Source organism: Triturus cristatus, chromosome 2_2, assembly GCF_964204655.1.
Source record: "Triturus cristatus chromosome 2_2, aTriCri1.1, whole genome shotgun sequence".
Taxonomy (NCBI): domain Eukaryota; kingdom Metazoa; phylum Chordata; class Amphibia; order Caudata; family Salamandridae; genus Triturus; species Triturus cristatus.
Genome location: NC_140582.1, coordinates 41,029,901 through 41,045,213, shown reverse-complemented (window position 1 = coordinate 41,045,213; position 15,313 = coordinate 41,029,901). Strand labels below are relative to the sequence as shown.

Below are 15,313 nucleotides of genomic sequence, written 5' to 3'. Positions count from 1 at the left end.
TTCCACCTCATGAGATATTGCTGAACTCATTTCTGTGCGAGTGTGACCGGATTGTTTGGTGTGACCAATAACAATGTGCACTGGATGTTGTGCCTCATTTCCAGGGAGGTATGAAATTGCAAATCTTTGTGTGTGACCTGGATGTTCTGGTGCAACTCGCATCATCACGCACCAACCGTTGAGCCCAGATTGTCTGGTGTGACCAAAATCACCATGTACTGGACTTGGTGTCTCATTTCCAGAGAGTTACTGATTATGCAACTCTTCTTGAGCATGACTGGAACAGTCTGGTGCACCCCAATCATCGCACACCAGCCAGTGTGCCCGGATTGTCTGGGTGCAACTCCGATCAATATGTACCGGATGCGGTGCCACCTCCTTCTGAGGGGTCCCTCTCTTCTGCTCCCTTCCTCCTTCCTCAGTGTTCCCCTTTCTGGCTCTCAGTGCGGCAGACCACTGCCCTCTCCTCATCTGGCCTTCCCTGCAATATTGTGGTGTCAGGTATATATGGAACTCAGTCCCGCCCGCCATCGGAAGAATCCTGTCACTGGCTCGCATCAAAAAAAATGCGTAAACCTTCCTAATGGGCAAATTCCTCATCTAAACTCTGCCTGTCATCTCACCCAGAGATGAGACCTTGCCCCATCTCCTTGCTATGCATCCCTGGTAGTGCACAGGCGCTATCCTCCTGGCTCCTCTAGGCTTCCCACCATTGACTTTGAACCCTTGCTTACCCTGTGTTCCCAGCCCCCACCCCCTCCAAATCCTTGTATACTGCTGCTGATTCCTTTAAAGCGCTCTGATACCCTAACGAGTCAAGTTCGCGCTATATAAAACTCAAAAATAAATAGATAAGGTAGTTTTGCTCGGCTAGGGCCTTAGTGGGGAGGGTGATTGCCTGGGCTGGAGGAACACTTCAGAGAATGATCGGAAGCAGGTCACTAGATTGTGTGAACCCCCTGTGCTTTGTAGAACTGGGCTGGTGCCGGAAGGACCTTGTGGACCTACTATTGCCCTCAGCACATTCCTGCACCCCATCCTGTGGGTGAACTTCTCGAGTGGCTGTCAAACCCCTTTTGCCAACTGCCTCCTAACTGACCTTATTGCCTACTCCCACCTGCTTTCCTGGGACCTAACTAAGACTGACTTCGGCTATGTGCGTCCTAGTGCCTGAGGGGAGGACAAGGTGACTCCAATCAGCAGGGGTGTAGGATAGTCGGGGTGACTTGGAGGTTGACAGGAGGTTTTGGGGTCAGGGCGTTTGCAGAGTGTTACCAAATGACCTGTGGGGTATCAGTGGCATTACATTAGGGTGCTGGATGCGGATATGTGCAAGCGTGTTACATACAGACCTGCCTGATGGCCAGTGCATCGCTTAGTGGTGTGGAGTGAGGGTGTGTGTGTGGGAATGACAGCAAGTGAACTGCCTATGGTTCACGACACTGGCTGTATGTGTGATTTCTTGCTAGAAAAGCATTACCTGTGACATTGCTTTTACCTGCATGGCCTCAACCCGTGGTACTGCTAAAAAGTGGTTTAATTTGGTGTATGTACAGAGTTTTGATATCGTTGTGACCCATGGTGCACCCTCTAACTGTGTGGTATTGATTTATAATTGCTGTTGGGGTTGGCCTGGGGTGGACAATATATCGCACCGCATAGGGGTGCTGGGGGATTATCGGATGGAATCTTTCTTAAGTGTGCATATTGCAGATGTCACTAAAACACAGCCTGACCTAGTACTGCTAGAAATATTTCCCAATGTGATTTATGCCCAGAAGTACACTGTGTTCATGTTATGTTGACTGTTACATGTGTGTTGAATATAAACGCTATTTACATACATCACCTGTGAAGCCTCTTTTATGACGGTCCACTTGCTTATCGTGAGTGAGTGCTGTGCTAATGCTTTACACATTGCCTCAATGTAAGATTGACTGCTCATTGCCAAGCTACCCAAGGGTGAACACAGGTTATACAGAGTGTGTAGTCAACTACTGCCCCTGACCGGAGTGGTAGGCTCTGCCCAGCTGGGGGATTGCTTCAGCCAACCAGAATGTGCCAGTTCCAACAGACGGCCTCTATTATTTTTTATTAATTGACACCCTCATCTACTTGAAAAAATGAAACACCGAGGTGACCTGCAGAGAGTCCTGATGCCACCATGGAATTGATAGTACAGTGCTAGGAAGTGAAGAATAGCCTGTGTTAAAATATGATAACCTTTGCGCTTTCATTCTGGTATGAACACAAAGCAGAAGCTGCTTCAAGTACAGTGACCAAAACTTAGGAAATGTTAAGTTTAGAGAGAGCTGGCATCCCACAAAAAGTAAAGGACTGTCCTCGCACACCACCTGGTGTCATGCTTCATCATCGGCAGTCCTCGCTCTCTAGAAACTTTGTTTGGTAGAGAGCGGGCCTACACCTGGAGACAGAGAGGCACTTCTAAAACTAAGTGGGGGCCCGTGAACGCGAGTGAGTTTTAAAAATCAGTATAATCACCATAATGCATTTATTCAGATAGGAAATTATATGATATTAAAAATAGAAGAACGGTGAGAAGGGAGTTACTGCCCCATCACTGTAGTGGATAATTTTGTCGACATGTTTCTGCCTATGTGGTCCTAGGGGTCCGTGGCATTCATCAGGACGGAAAAATAAAAAAAGAGGGCTCCTATCTTACCAAAATATTAGTATGAAGTTACCACTGGGTAGGTTGACCCAAGTGATACTCTACCTAAGATGATTTCTTGAAACCTGTAAGGGTAATAGAGAAGAGAGATTGCCATCAAAAGTATTCGGTCACAAGAAAAAGAATCCTCCACATGCATCATTCTGGTGCCACGCCTAGGGAATCTATTGACACCCATCTCATAATTCTCCATCAGGGTAACAACAACAGGAAAGATGAATGAATGGAGAGTGGTGCACTGGCAATATCTTGTCATTTGTATCACAGATAGAAGCACCTGACCTTGTCCCCGAGGCCAAAATCCAGAAAGGAGACAAATAATGTAATCGTATACTTATTTTAAGACTGGTCCTTAGCTATAAGCCTATATTATTAAAAACGCAATATTATTCTTTGGTAAAGTGATTTCCAAGTATGCCAGAAGACAAGTGTTTATATCCTCACTATGTGCTTTTCTTCCGTTCTATGCTGCCTGCTATCCTGTGCCAAGTACTATTGTTCCAGCCATCGCATTTCTCATTAGAATATTAGGTTACATGGACTGCATTTCTCATTCAACGTTAGGATACAGGGGCTGCATTTCTCATTACAACATTAGGTTACGGGGACTGCATTTCTCATTCTACATTAGGATACAGGGGCTGCATTTCTCATTTAACATTAGGATACAGGGGCTGCATTTCTCATTACATTAGGTTACAAGGATTGCATTTCTTATTGAAACATTTGGTTACGGGGACTGCATTTTTCATTCAACGTTAGGATACAGGGGCTGCATGTCTCATTAGGATACAGGGGCTGCATTTCTCATTTAACATTAGGATACAGGGGCTGCATTTCTCATTACATTAGGTTACAAGGATTGCATTTCTCATTCAAACATTTGGTTACGGGGACTGCATTTTTCATTCAACGTTAGGATACAGGGGCTGCATGTCTCATTAGGATACAGGGGCTGCATTTCTCATTTAACATTAGGATACAGGGGCTGCATTTCTCATTACATTAGGTTACAAGGATTGCATTTCTCATTGAAACATTTGGTGACGGGGACTGCATTTTTCATTCAACGTTAGGATACAGGGGCTGCATGTCTCATTAGGATACAGGGGCTGCATTTCTCATTCAACATTAGGATACAGGAGCTGCATTTCTCATAACATTAGGTTACAAGGATTGCATTTCTCATTGAAACATTTGGTTACGGGGACTGCATTTTTCATTCAACGTTAGGATACAGGGGCTGCATGTCTCATTAGGATACAGGGGCTGGATTTCTCATTCAACATTAGGATACAGGAGCTGCATTTCTCATTACATTAGGTTACAAAGATTGCATTTCTCATTGAAACATTTGGTTACGGGGACTGCATTTTTCATTCAACGTTAGGATACAGGGGCTGCATGTCTCATTAGGATACAGGGGCTGCATTTCTCATTCAACATTAGGATACAGGAGCTGCATTTCTCATTACATTAGGTTACAAGGTTTGCATTTCTCATTGCAACATTTGGTTACGGGGACTGCATTTCTCATTCAACTTTAGGATACAGGGGCTGCATTTCTCATTGCATTAGGTTACAAGGTTTGCATTTCTTATTGCAACATTTGGTTGGGGACTGCATTTCTCATTCAACGTTAGGATACAGGGGCTGCATTTCTCATTCAACATTAGAATACAGGGGCTGCATTTCTCATTCAACATTAGGATACAGGGGCTGCATTTCTCATTACATTAGGTGACAAAGTTTGCATTTCTCATTGCAACATTTGGTTAATGGGACTGCATTTCTCATTGCAAAGTTATGTTACAGGGGCTGCATTTCTCATTCAACATTAGAATACAGGGGCTGCATTTCTCATTCAACAATAGGATACAGGGGTTGCATTTCTCATTGCATTAGGTTACAAGGTTTGCATTTCTCATTGCAACATTTGGTTGGGGACTGCATTTCTCATTCAACGTTAGGATACAGGGGCTGCATTTCTCATTCAACATTAGAATACAGGGGCTGCATTTCTCATTCAACATTAGGATACAGGGGTTGCATTTCTCATTACATTAGGTGACAAGGTTTGCATTTCTCATTGCAACATTTGGTTAATGGGACTGTATTTCTCATTACAAAGTTAGACATGAAAAGTCCATGACAGATCCAAGATTTCATGAGGAAAAATAGTGATCTAGAAAGTGAACACAATATGATTTAGCAGATGCCGGATACACACATCCCACTATATTTTGTAGTAAAATGGCAAATAATCTCTCAGAAATGTATCTGCTGGCCAATGGCAGCAAAGAAAGGGGCCCATAAGTTCCTTCTGATTGGTTTTCTGTGAGTCTGGGGTCCAACACAACTTTAGTCTTAGTTTTATTTCAGTTTATCTTTGGGGTTTTACCTTTTTCTTGTGTTCTCTGTAGCTGGGCCTATTTGGTTAAGAAATGTCACCAGCAGCCATCCCGGGCTTTTGTTACTTCTGCAAGCCCACTGTTGTCTTGTTGTCACTGTTGTCTGTAGAAGTGTCTGTTGCCCACTCTGCCAGAACTGCTGACTTCATTGCTTTTCACCTTCACTGTCAGTAGGAGAGGCGCCTGTTCATTGAAACTGAACTGCATCAAGGCGATGCTGCTGAAACCACAGCCCAACAGACAATAGAATCAGTAGTGATTTAGGTTCAATCCCAAACTACTGTATGGAGACAATATCGTTTACTTGTATTCATCTGTTCATTTCTGTTTTCTTCTCTAGAGAGCCTGTCCTAATGCCATGAGGACTCCATCTCGTCACGTAAGACATTCGCTTTATTTTGGTTGAAAAAAAATGCTGCAGCGATGTTTACCTGTTGTGAATCATGTCCCTTGTAGCTTCCAAGTACTGGTAACACCGGACTGTGCTATTTACTCTGTCCTCTCACCTCCTGCTGATATTTTCAATTACCTTCTTTCTAATACAAAACCTTTGAAATTAATTAGAGTTGTGTGTATATGCTTCTAACACTTTTCCTACATTCCTAGACTGTATCTATACGCTGCACTGTATCACCACACCTTTTTAAGGTCTGCCCTAGTGACAGTTCTACATATATACATAGAGGGGCTCTGGGTCGTCATGCACAGGTCTGTTAAATAATTCAGATCTTGCTTCTGAGAAAGCTCTGAGCCCTTCTATTCAATCTTCCTTCCTGGTCAGTGAATCTTGTAGCTGCATGAGAGGTTAGAGGGACTTAGTACAAATTTCAAATCACATTAGTTGTGCAACAACATTAGTCACACAATAAGGCCAGGACTTCTGAATAAAGTTGAAGGGTTTTATTGCAGACTCAGAAACAAGCTGATATATATGAGTCTGAAAAGCATATCTTTATTGCAGACTCAGAAACAAGCTGATATATATGAGTCTGAAAAGCATATCTTTATTGCAGACTCAGAAACAAGCTGATATATATGAGTCTGAAAAGCATATCTTTATTGCAGACTCAGAAACAAGCTGATATATATAAGTCTGAAAAGCATATTGTAAAAACATAAAAGGTCCAGAATAACTCCAAATCTCCTAATGAAATTCAGTCTAAACAGCAAGAAGCATGCCAGGAACTCCGTTGCTGCAATGAAAAAAATGTGAAAAAGAATCTGAAGATTACATTTCAGAATTTGATCTTCTTGCCAAGTCATTTGTATTAAAAATAATCTAGCTAACCCTACTCTGTAATAAATTGAGAAATGCCTAATTAATCTAAGGAAAGCAGGGCACAGGAGTCAGTATAATAGAGTCTTTAGTAAAAGTACTCAAACTCTAAGTAGTGTATTGCATGAAGCCACACAGTGAAAGGAATAGCAAAGATGTCTGTACCTCGTGAAATCCCAAGGGCCCCTGCTCTATAGCTAGCAATAAAACACCGAGTAACACATATGGGTGCCGATCACGATCCTGCAAAAAATTTCCCCGTACGACTCGTATCAGGTCTTTTTACCGTACGAATCGTACAAGTGCCGTACAAACTGGCAAGTACGATTCGCACGGGAAAAAGTCCATACAAATCGCATTGGGAATATTTCCCCACACGTCCTCGGGTCGGAAAATGCGCCCGACACGTCCCCGGACGATTTACCGTACAAATGTGAAAATTGAAGTTTGACCGCGGAAGTACGATCCATCCCGTGCGTCCGAATTTACAACCGTATGGAAAAAACACCGTCCACACCGAACTCCCATAGCAACCATGGAGACATGAGCCCGCATACGCGCCCAACACTCCCCCCAGCCCTCCAATGTATGAGTCGAATCCCCACCCGTGTATGTACACCTGTGAATGTACGAGACGTACCCCCACCTGTGAATGTTCACCCGTGTATGTACACCCGTGTATGTACGAGACATTCCCCCACCTGTGAATGTATGGAGTGTACCCCCACCCCAACCGTGAATGTACGACACGTACCCTCACCCGCGTATGCATGGAGCGTACCCCCACCCCAACAGTGTATGTACGGACCGTACCCCCACCCCAACCGTGTATGTATGCGCCTAACCCCCACCCATGTATGTACGGACCGTACCCCCACCCCACCCCACCAGTGTATGTACGGCCCGTACCCCCACCCCATCAGTGCATGTACGGACCGTACCCCCACCCCAACCGTGTATGTACCACCCGTACCCTCACCCGCGTATGTACGGACCGTACCCCCACCCCAACCGTGTATGTACGGCACGTACCCTCACCCGCGTATGTATGGAGCGTACCCCCACCCCAACCATGTACGTACGACCTGTACCCTCACCCGCGTAAGCATGGAGCGTACCCCCACCCCAACACTGCATGTACGGCCCGTACCCCCACCCAATCAGTGCATGTACGGACCGTACCCCCACCCCAACCGTGTATGTACCACCCGTACCCTCACCCGCATATGTACGGACCGTACCCCCACCCCAACCGTGTATGTACGACACGTACCCTCACCCGCATGAGCATGGAGCGTACCCCCACCCCAACAGTGCATGTACGGACCATACCCCCACCCCAACCGTGTTTGTACGACACGTACCCTCACCCACGTATGTATGGAGCGTACCCCCACCCCAACCGTGCACGTACGACCCGTACCCTCACCCGCGTAAGCATGGAGCGTACCCCCACCCCAACAGTGCATGTACGGCCCGTACCCCCACCCCATCAGTGCATGTACGGACCGTACCCCCACCCCAACCGTGTATGTACCACCCGTACCCTCACCCGCGTATGTACGGACCGTACCCCCACCCCAACCGTGTATGTACATCACGTACCCTCACCCGCGTGAGCATGGAGCGTACCCCCACCCCAACAATGCATGTACGGACCGTACACCCACCCCAACTGTGTATGTACGACACGTACACTCACCCGCGTATGCATGGAGCGTACACCCACCCCAACCATGTACGTACGACCCGTACCCTCACCCGCGTATGCATGGAGCGTACCCCCACCCCAACAGTGTATGTACGGACCGTACCCCCACCCCAACCGTGTATGTACGACACGTACCCTCACCCGCGTGAGCATGGAGCGTACCCCCACCCCAACAGTGTATGTACGGACCGTACCCCCACCCCAACCGTGTATGTGCGACCCGTACCCTCACCCGCGTACGTATGGAGCGTACCCCCACCCCAACCGTGTATGGTCGACCCGTACCCTCACCCGCGTACGTATGTAGCGTACCCCCACCACAACATTCTAAGGACGGAGCGCACCCCAGGCCCCAACACCAGCACCTTCACCCAACATCGCGCATGTATGAGTCGTACCAAGCCAGACACAAGGACAGCACTGTACAACAAAATTCTCGAAGTACACACCGTACACACGCTAAAAACCGCACGTACACAACCAGGACAAAGCTAAACAACAGAAGAAGACACCATTCGAATGGCACAAAGCCACAAAACATGTCCAACAAGCACAAAAACAACACATTCACTGACCTGCAACTGCCAAAATCCCAAACAGAGGCCCAAAACCCAACCACTCCTTATAACACACCCACCCAAAGTTCAAACACAGCCACACCCACCAATGGACCAATAAAAAGGGCCCACAGACACAAACCATGAGCCTTTGCAACAGACTCACTGCTGCCAGACCCCACAGACAACCTACAGCACCATACTTGAACCTTTACTACACCTTACACTTGCACACCTTCACACACCCACCTTCACAAACACCCCCTCATCACAATCACACACACACACCTGCACAACCACACCCACACACCCACAACCATCCACACCCACACCCCTCACCATGCCCACCAACAAGAATCCAAAGTTCACTAGCCGAGAGTTGGAGGTCCTTGTTGATGAAATCCTCAGAGTCGAGCCACACCTCTTTGGAACATTGGTCAGACAGACCAGCATTTCAGAAAAAACAGCCATGTGGCAGACGATTGTCGATGCTGTGAATGCTGTTGCGGCCACCAGAAGGACCAGGCATGAATGCCAAAACAGGTGGTACGATCTGCGGAGGAGGGTCCGAGCCAAAATGACCGACGACCACAACCAGGCCAACGTCACTGGAGGAGGGCCGCCCCGCAGACGCGTACAATACCAACCCTGGGAGGAGAGGGTGATGGCCATACTGCCGGTGGTGGCAGTGGAGGGAGTAGAAGGACTCCGAGAGCCTGGTGAGTACACAAACAACTCACCTCACATGGGGGGAACATCATCCACAACCAAACTCACAATCAGGCACGCAACCACCCCAAGCTATCGCATGACTCAACCACACTCCATGAACACGCACATGCCACTGGCGCCACCATGCCCCATGCACCCAGCTGGACAATGCAAAGTCACAGGCCACAGAAAACACCAACACAAGACACGGTAAGCCGGATGGCGGGAGTGTGGGCCCCAAAAATCACATAGTGCAACTCAGAAGCAGACAACAATGCCCTCTGCCCATATGGCCTAGGTCACAGCCAGACAAACAGTGTGTCCCCACACAGGAAAGGCTTGCCAGCAAATGGCGGACGCCTTGCATCAAGACATGGGGGTGACGGCATGTTTGTGCACATGACAGCAGCTAATGAACAGCCAACACTGCGAAAGAGTGGCAGCACACACCACCACAGCAGCAGCGCAGACACAGACACTACACCCAATGGGTGCCTGGAGATCAGAAACAAACTCACATCAACAAGCCAAGGGCCATTCAAAGATCTGCAGAAAGTGTGTGCCTAGGAAGCTGGGCTGAGGTGACAGAGGGTGACACACAGAGGGAGGGAGAGGGGGAGAGAGAGGGAGGGAGACACAGGGAGACGGACAGAGGGAGGAGGCTGACACACGGAGGGAGAGAGAGGGGGACAGAGAGGGAGTGAGAAAGGGACACACAGGGAGACCAATTCAGTCTTGGGGTGTGTGGGAATGTCTGCTCGTCAGCAGGTGGACTGCGTGCATGTAGACAAGGGTGGCCAGTGCCTGAATCCCCCCTCTTCTCCATGGCAAAACACTGGGCCATGTCTCAACCTGTGCACGAGCACAACGACAGCTACCTGCATCATATAAGTGTGTGGAACAACTCCATGTGCCCACGTACAGTGCAACACGGAAGGCGCCAATGCATGGCTCACCACACCTGCCCACTCCACTGCTGACTGCAGTCACAATTGACGCAGCAAGTAAGACTGTGCCACACATAGATAAAGTCGCAAAAGCTGTGGCCAAGGGACATACCCATGCACAAGTGCACTGAGTGGAATGCAAGACATATCCAAATTCCCAGAGGAAATGTGCCAACTTAGAAACGAAAGAAACATGGATGTTGCATGGAACAAAATTAACATTGTCTTTCTCACACACAGGTCCAAGTTGTAGATCACCCCCCAACACTGGGGGGGAAGACTCACAGGACCCGGCTCTGCAGGATGACGGAGCCACCGGCAGCGACGACTCTCACCACTCTGTGGACGACCCCGACAAACCTGGCCCCTCTGGTGTCCAACCACCTGCAGCACCTGCGTCAGGTACAACTGGGCCAACCACCACCCCCACTCCTGCCACATCCCAGGAGACACCCAGGATCCCTGCCCCACCACAACAATGCAGCCAGGCTGGCCAGGAGGGACACGGTGTACCGGGCACCCAGGAGGAGGCAGGCAACAACGCCAATGCCACCCCTCAGGGGTCCCGGAGACCCGATGTGCCCACAAGGGCAGGCCAGGTGCAAGTGGGCAGGGGTGGTGGGAGTGGAGGACGGTGGAGGCGCGAGCCTGACCAGTTGGCTGCGGAACCGGTATATACCCATGTCAGAAACATCCTGGACACATACCGGCAGGACACCACGGGCATGGCCCAGGTTGTGTCCATCCTCGAGGAGATCAAGACCCAGCAGGCCCAGCAACATGCAGAGCAACATGCCTGTCTACTGCGACACCAAGGGCGGATGGAGGACAGACAGGCTGAGCTCGTGACGGTGTTCACGGGAATTCACAGTACACTCCGTCGGATAGCCGACAACATGGGCAACCCTCCCTGTGCCACCAGGCGTAGAACATCACCACCCACAGGGAGGGATCAGGAGGAGGAGGAGTAATCCGACGGAGCATCCCAAACATCGTCACGGCCTGCTTCTGAGGGTCCCCGCAGGAGGGCGGGTCGTCCACGGAAAAGACCGTGAGGGTCAGCGCAACAGCACCATCTCCCAGGACACCTGGCCTGGCACCTGGCCCACTGGACCAACAGCAGCACAGCAGCAAAAGACATTCTCTGCCACATGGACTTGCTGGTCACTGTCTGACCAATGTTGACAAAGACTGTGGCATGGACTCTGAGGATTTCCAATGGCAAGGATACCAACTCCCCTAGTGAACTTTGGATTCCACACACCCGGAAAGCCCCTCATGTCATACCCCCCCCCACGTACCCCAACCAAAATAAAAAGTTACACGATTAAGAGATGATGACTACATTTTGCATTATTACCTCACATGTGTCTTGTAAAGTCTAACCATGCCTGAGTTCTCATTTGACTTCAACCATCCACACCCTGGGGCCTGAGTCTGGCACAGCACACACATGGGTCACAATGTATTAGGCAACACAGACATGGAGCACCATACACACCTGTGATGGGCCCAACCAGCTGAGGGGGTGGCCGCACAACCGTGCCGACAGACATAATCAGTACAGCGACAGCCATGCGCAGAGGTCAGGGATCATGTGGAGTGTCCTGGGGGGCACCCAGGTATGTGTGGACAGGTGGCAGAACCATGTCCTGCAAGCTTGAATCAGGTGGATGCAGAGAATGGCGGCCTGCCCAACGTTGGATGCATGGGGATGGCACATGTCACAATACCCACACAGTCATGGACATCATGCACAATACACAGTCTAATCCCACAGAAACAGCTTGCCTCTTGCTACTCGACACATAGACACATAGCCACTATCAGGGAAAACCATGCCAGACATGCCGTATGCACCGTGGCAACACACCAGCATTGACTGAGAAGAGACACCTTGGAGGCATAGGGACACCTTTATTAGTCATGTATTCGGGAATGCAGAGGCAACTCGGAGTACATATAAACAGGTCATGTGGAGTGACATGTGGGTCCAACACTGGAACCCCCCTTCTGCAGCACAAATGCGTGATAGCCATGGAACTGGCACACAAGTGTCGGACAACAGCTAAACACCCCCTGCTGCTCACGGAGAGCCTGCCATACACCATTGATCCTCTGATGTGGAAGTCCCACACCATGTCAAGCAAATGCAAACCGTATGTGTCCGAGGGCAGTGTTACACACATTGATGCCATCATCACAATCCACTATCCCATCACAGATGACTGGCAACAAGTCTGACCATCTATTCAGGTGTACCCAGCTACATGTCATGTGTCCCATGGTGATGCGACCTGTCTGCAGAGGAACCAAACATTGACAGGGGCAGTGTGCACACATCGTAAACAACTGCCACACCCAATATACCCCTGATGCATCCCTTACCCTAAGGAGACTTCCAAACTTGTCCGTGCGTGTAACGCTGAGTCAGCACACGATGACATGTCCATGAGGAATAGCAGTGCCACAACAATGCAACCAGCAGACGGCATGCGCAAGTACCTGGGGATGAGAGACACACAAGAAGTCAGCCACAAAAAGCACAGCCACTTGCATGTGCATGTACTCGACACATGTAAGGATGACAACATGCTAGGTCACAATTATGACGGGGTAATACACTCATTCCTGGCACCATCACTCCAGTGACACATCCACACACACCTCTGACTCACGTGGCATACATGCAGATGGACACACACATCGCAACACATGCCACACAGGGACCAATGCATGCACACACAGACACTGGTACTCACCACTAAGCAAAGAAGTCGTGTATGAGCCGACTCCGGATGTCCTCTTGCGGAACCACATCCTCCACATCACTAGCCCCATTGCCAAGCCCTTCGTCCTCCACGGGTGGATGGTCCTGATCATCTTGATCCAGGATGAGTGGCACAGCTTTCTCAACTGCCATGTTGTGCAGCATGCAGCAGACCATGAAGATTTTGCAGACCTTCGCCGGGGCATATGGGAGGGCGCCGCCGGTCTTGTGGAGGCATCTGAATCGGCTCTTCAGGAGACCAAATGTCCTCTCTATCACCCGCCTTGTCCGGCCATGGGCGGTGTTGTAGCGGAGCTGGGCCGGCGTCATGGGGTTGCGGAGAGGTGTGATCAGCCATGGCATGTTGGGATAGCCAGCGTCCCCTACGCAAAATACAGGACAGACAGAGTGTACCTACCAACAACACATGCTCGTTCGTTGCGCAGCTGCGTCATCATTTCAGGCACCCTGCTACGCCTCATGATGTAGGCATCATGTGCTGATACTGGAAAACGAGCACAGACATGGGAAATCACCATGTTGGACAGACACACCACAAGGGCATTGATGGAGTGGTAGTGTTTGCGATTCCTGTACGCTACCTCCTGTGCCTGTGGTGGTACCAAAGCCACATGTGTCCCATCTATGGACCCAATAACATGGGGCATCCCTCCCAGGGCATAGAATCCACGCTTGACCCCAGTCAACAGTTCAGGAGTAGGGAAATGGATGAACTCATCTAGGTGAAGCAACATGGCCTCTAAGAAAGCATGCAGCACACGGCTGAACATGCTCTGGGACATGCCACCAACATGAGCTATGGTATGTTGAAAGGTACCCGTGGCTAGAAAATGTAGGGCTGCCATTACCTTCAGCTTGGGTGTCAGTGCCGTAGGATACCTGTGCAGCGGTTGCAGGTGTGGTGCCAGCCTTGCCGTCAACTCCTCAATCAACGGTTGGGGGAAGCGGTAGCAGCAGATACAGTCATTCTCCCGCATGTCAGCCAAGTCCGGAATTGGTCGGGGAAGAGGCGGCGCTCTGCATTAATTTGGAAGTGACAAGGAAGAGTGAGTGCACTACAGCAAGTATTTATTTGTACTGAGCACATGTTAATCTGACAATACACATATGCTACATACGGAGTCAGGTATGTGCCACATGCCCTGGACATGTATGGCTGCCAGGTGACACTCCTACCAAGACCCAGCTACACACGGAGATTGTGAACCTCCACATGCCATGGCATGGGATTAGCTGTGTCCCAGTATAAGTGAACAGCCAGACGCAACACAGGAGTGACATACATCAACACATCAGCAGAAGTAGGATGTCGATTTCAGAGACAGGTAGCGGAACACTAGAGCCACAGGTCACATGACATTACACTAGGACAGCCCACACACCTTGCCAATAAGGTGTACATGTAATGACTCACCACACATTCATTGAGAGTATGCAGACATGTCCTTGTTACGCTACTCCGTGTCCCATGCATACACACGCACCTCACATCTGATACCACATGTGGCCTGGTGTACGTAACAGTGTGCCATGTCCATCTACACACAGACACATGTTGGTTGCTGCAACAGCTGATGCTCTTGAGGGAACACCAACATCAAGCTAATGGGAACACACCACACATACATGACATAGACACATTGTGCACCGTGGGTAGTCACATGTCTGGTGTGGTAACCCCTGTAGCGGCCATCAGGGGACACTTGCGTGTGTTGTTGACTGTGCCATGCCAGTGACGCTCATCCCTAGTGTGCAGTACGACATGCACACATGTCAAAGGAGTTAAGGGAATGCCTGGCACACATTGCACCGTCACACATGACATCTGTACACATCTCCTCATACATCTGGTGCCTTCTCGACTCAGGAGTAATGTGCCACATCACAGCCTTTCACACCTGTGCCCCACACATGTAGTACTGCCCAGACGATGCCTTGATGTCCATCCATGGACAAGTATGTCAGCTCTATTCCTTCCTGTGTGCTGCCTGTCACCATTGTGATGTGTGAAAGGCACCGTACATTCGCTCAGAGGGCCTGTGTACGTTCCCTATCACCATGGGAGTGCTGCCGTATGCATACCCATAGTGTTAGTGAGCGTACAGGCGTGAGTACGGTCCGTACCACTATGGGTACGCATACGCGAGAACACCCATAGTGATACGGACCGTACACACGCCTGTACGCTCACTATCACTATGGGTGTGCTCGCGTATG

The 15,313-nt window shown here is 49.5% G+C and overlaps 1 protein-coding gene across 8 annotated transcripts in view; it reads left to right on the top strand.

The window, feature by feature from the left end:
* The window catches only part of LOC146861800 (uncharacterized), a 1,595,865-nt gene that overhangs the window by 828,444 nt on the left and 752,108 nt on the right, over nt 1-15,313 (top strand). For all 8 annotated transcript variants that reach the window (XR_014978338.1, XR_014978334.1, XR_014978336.1 and 5 more), the window contains one exon: nt 5,444-5,482. Coding sequence is in view for 1 of the 8 variants with exons in the window: in XM_085643197.1 (XP_085499323.1) it covers nt 5,444-5,482 (39 nt within the window). In the remaining 7 variants the exon portion in view is untranslated. The remainder of the gene's footprint in view (nt 1-5,443; nt 5,483-15,313) is intronic.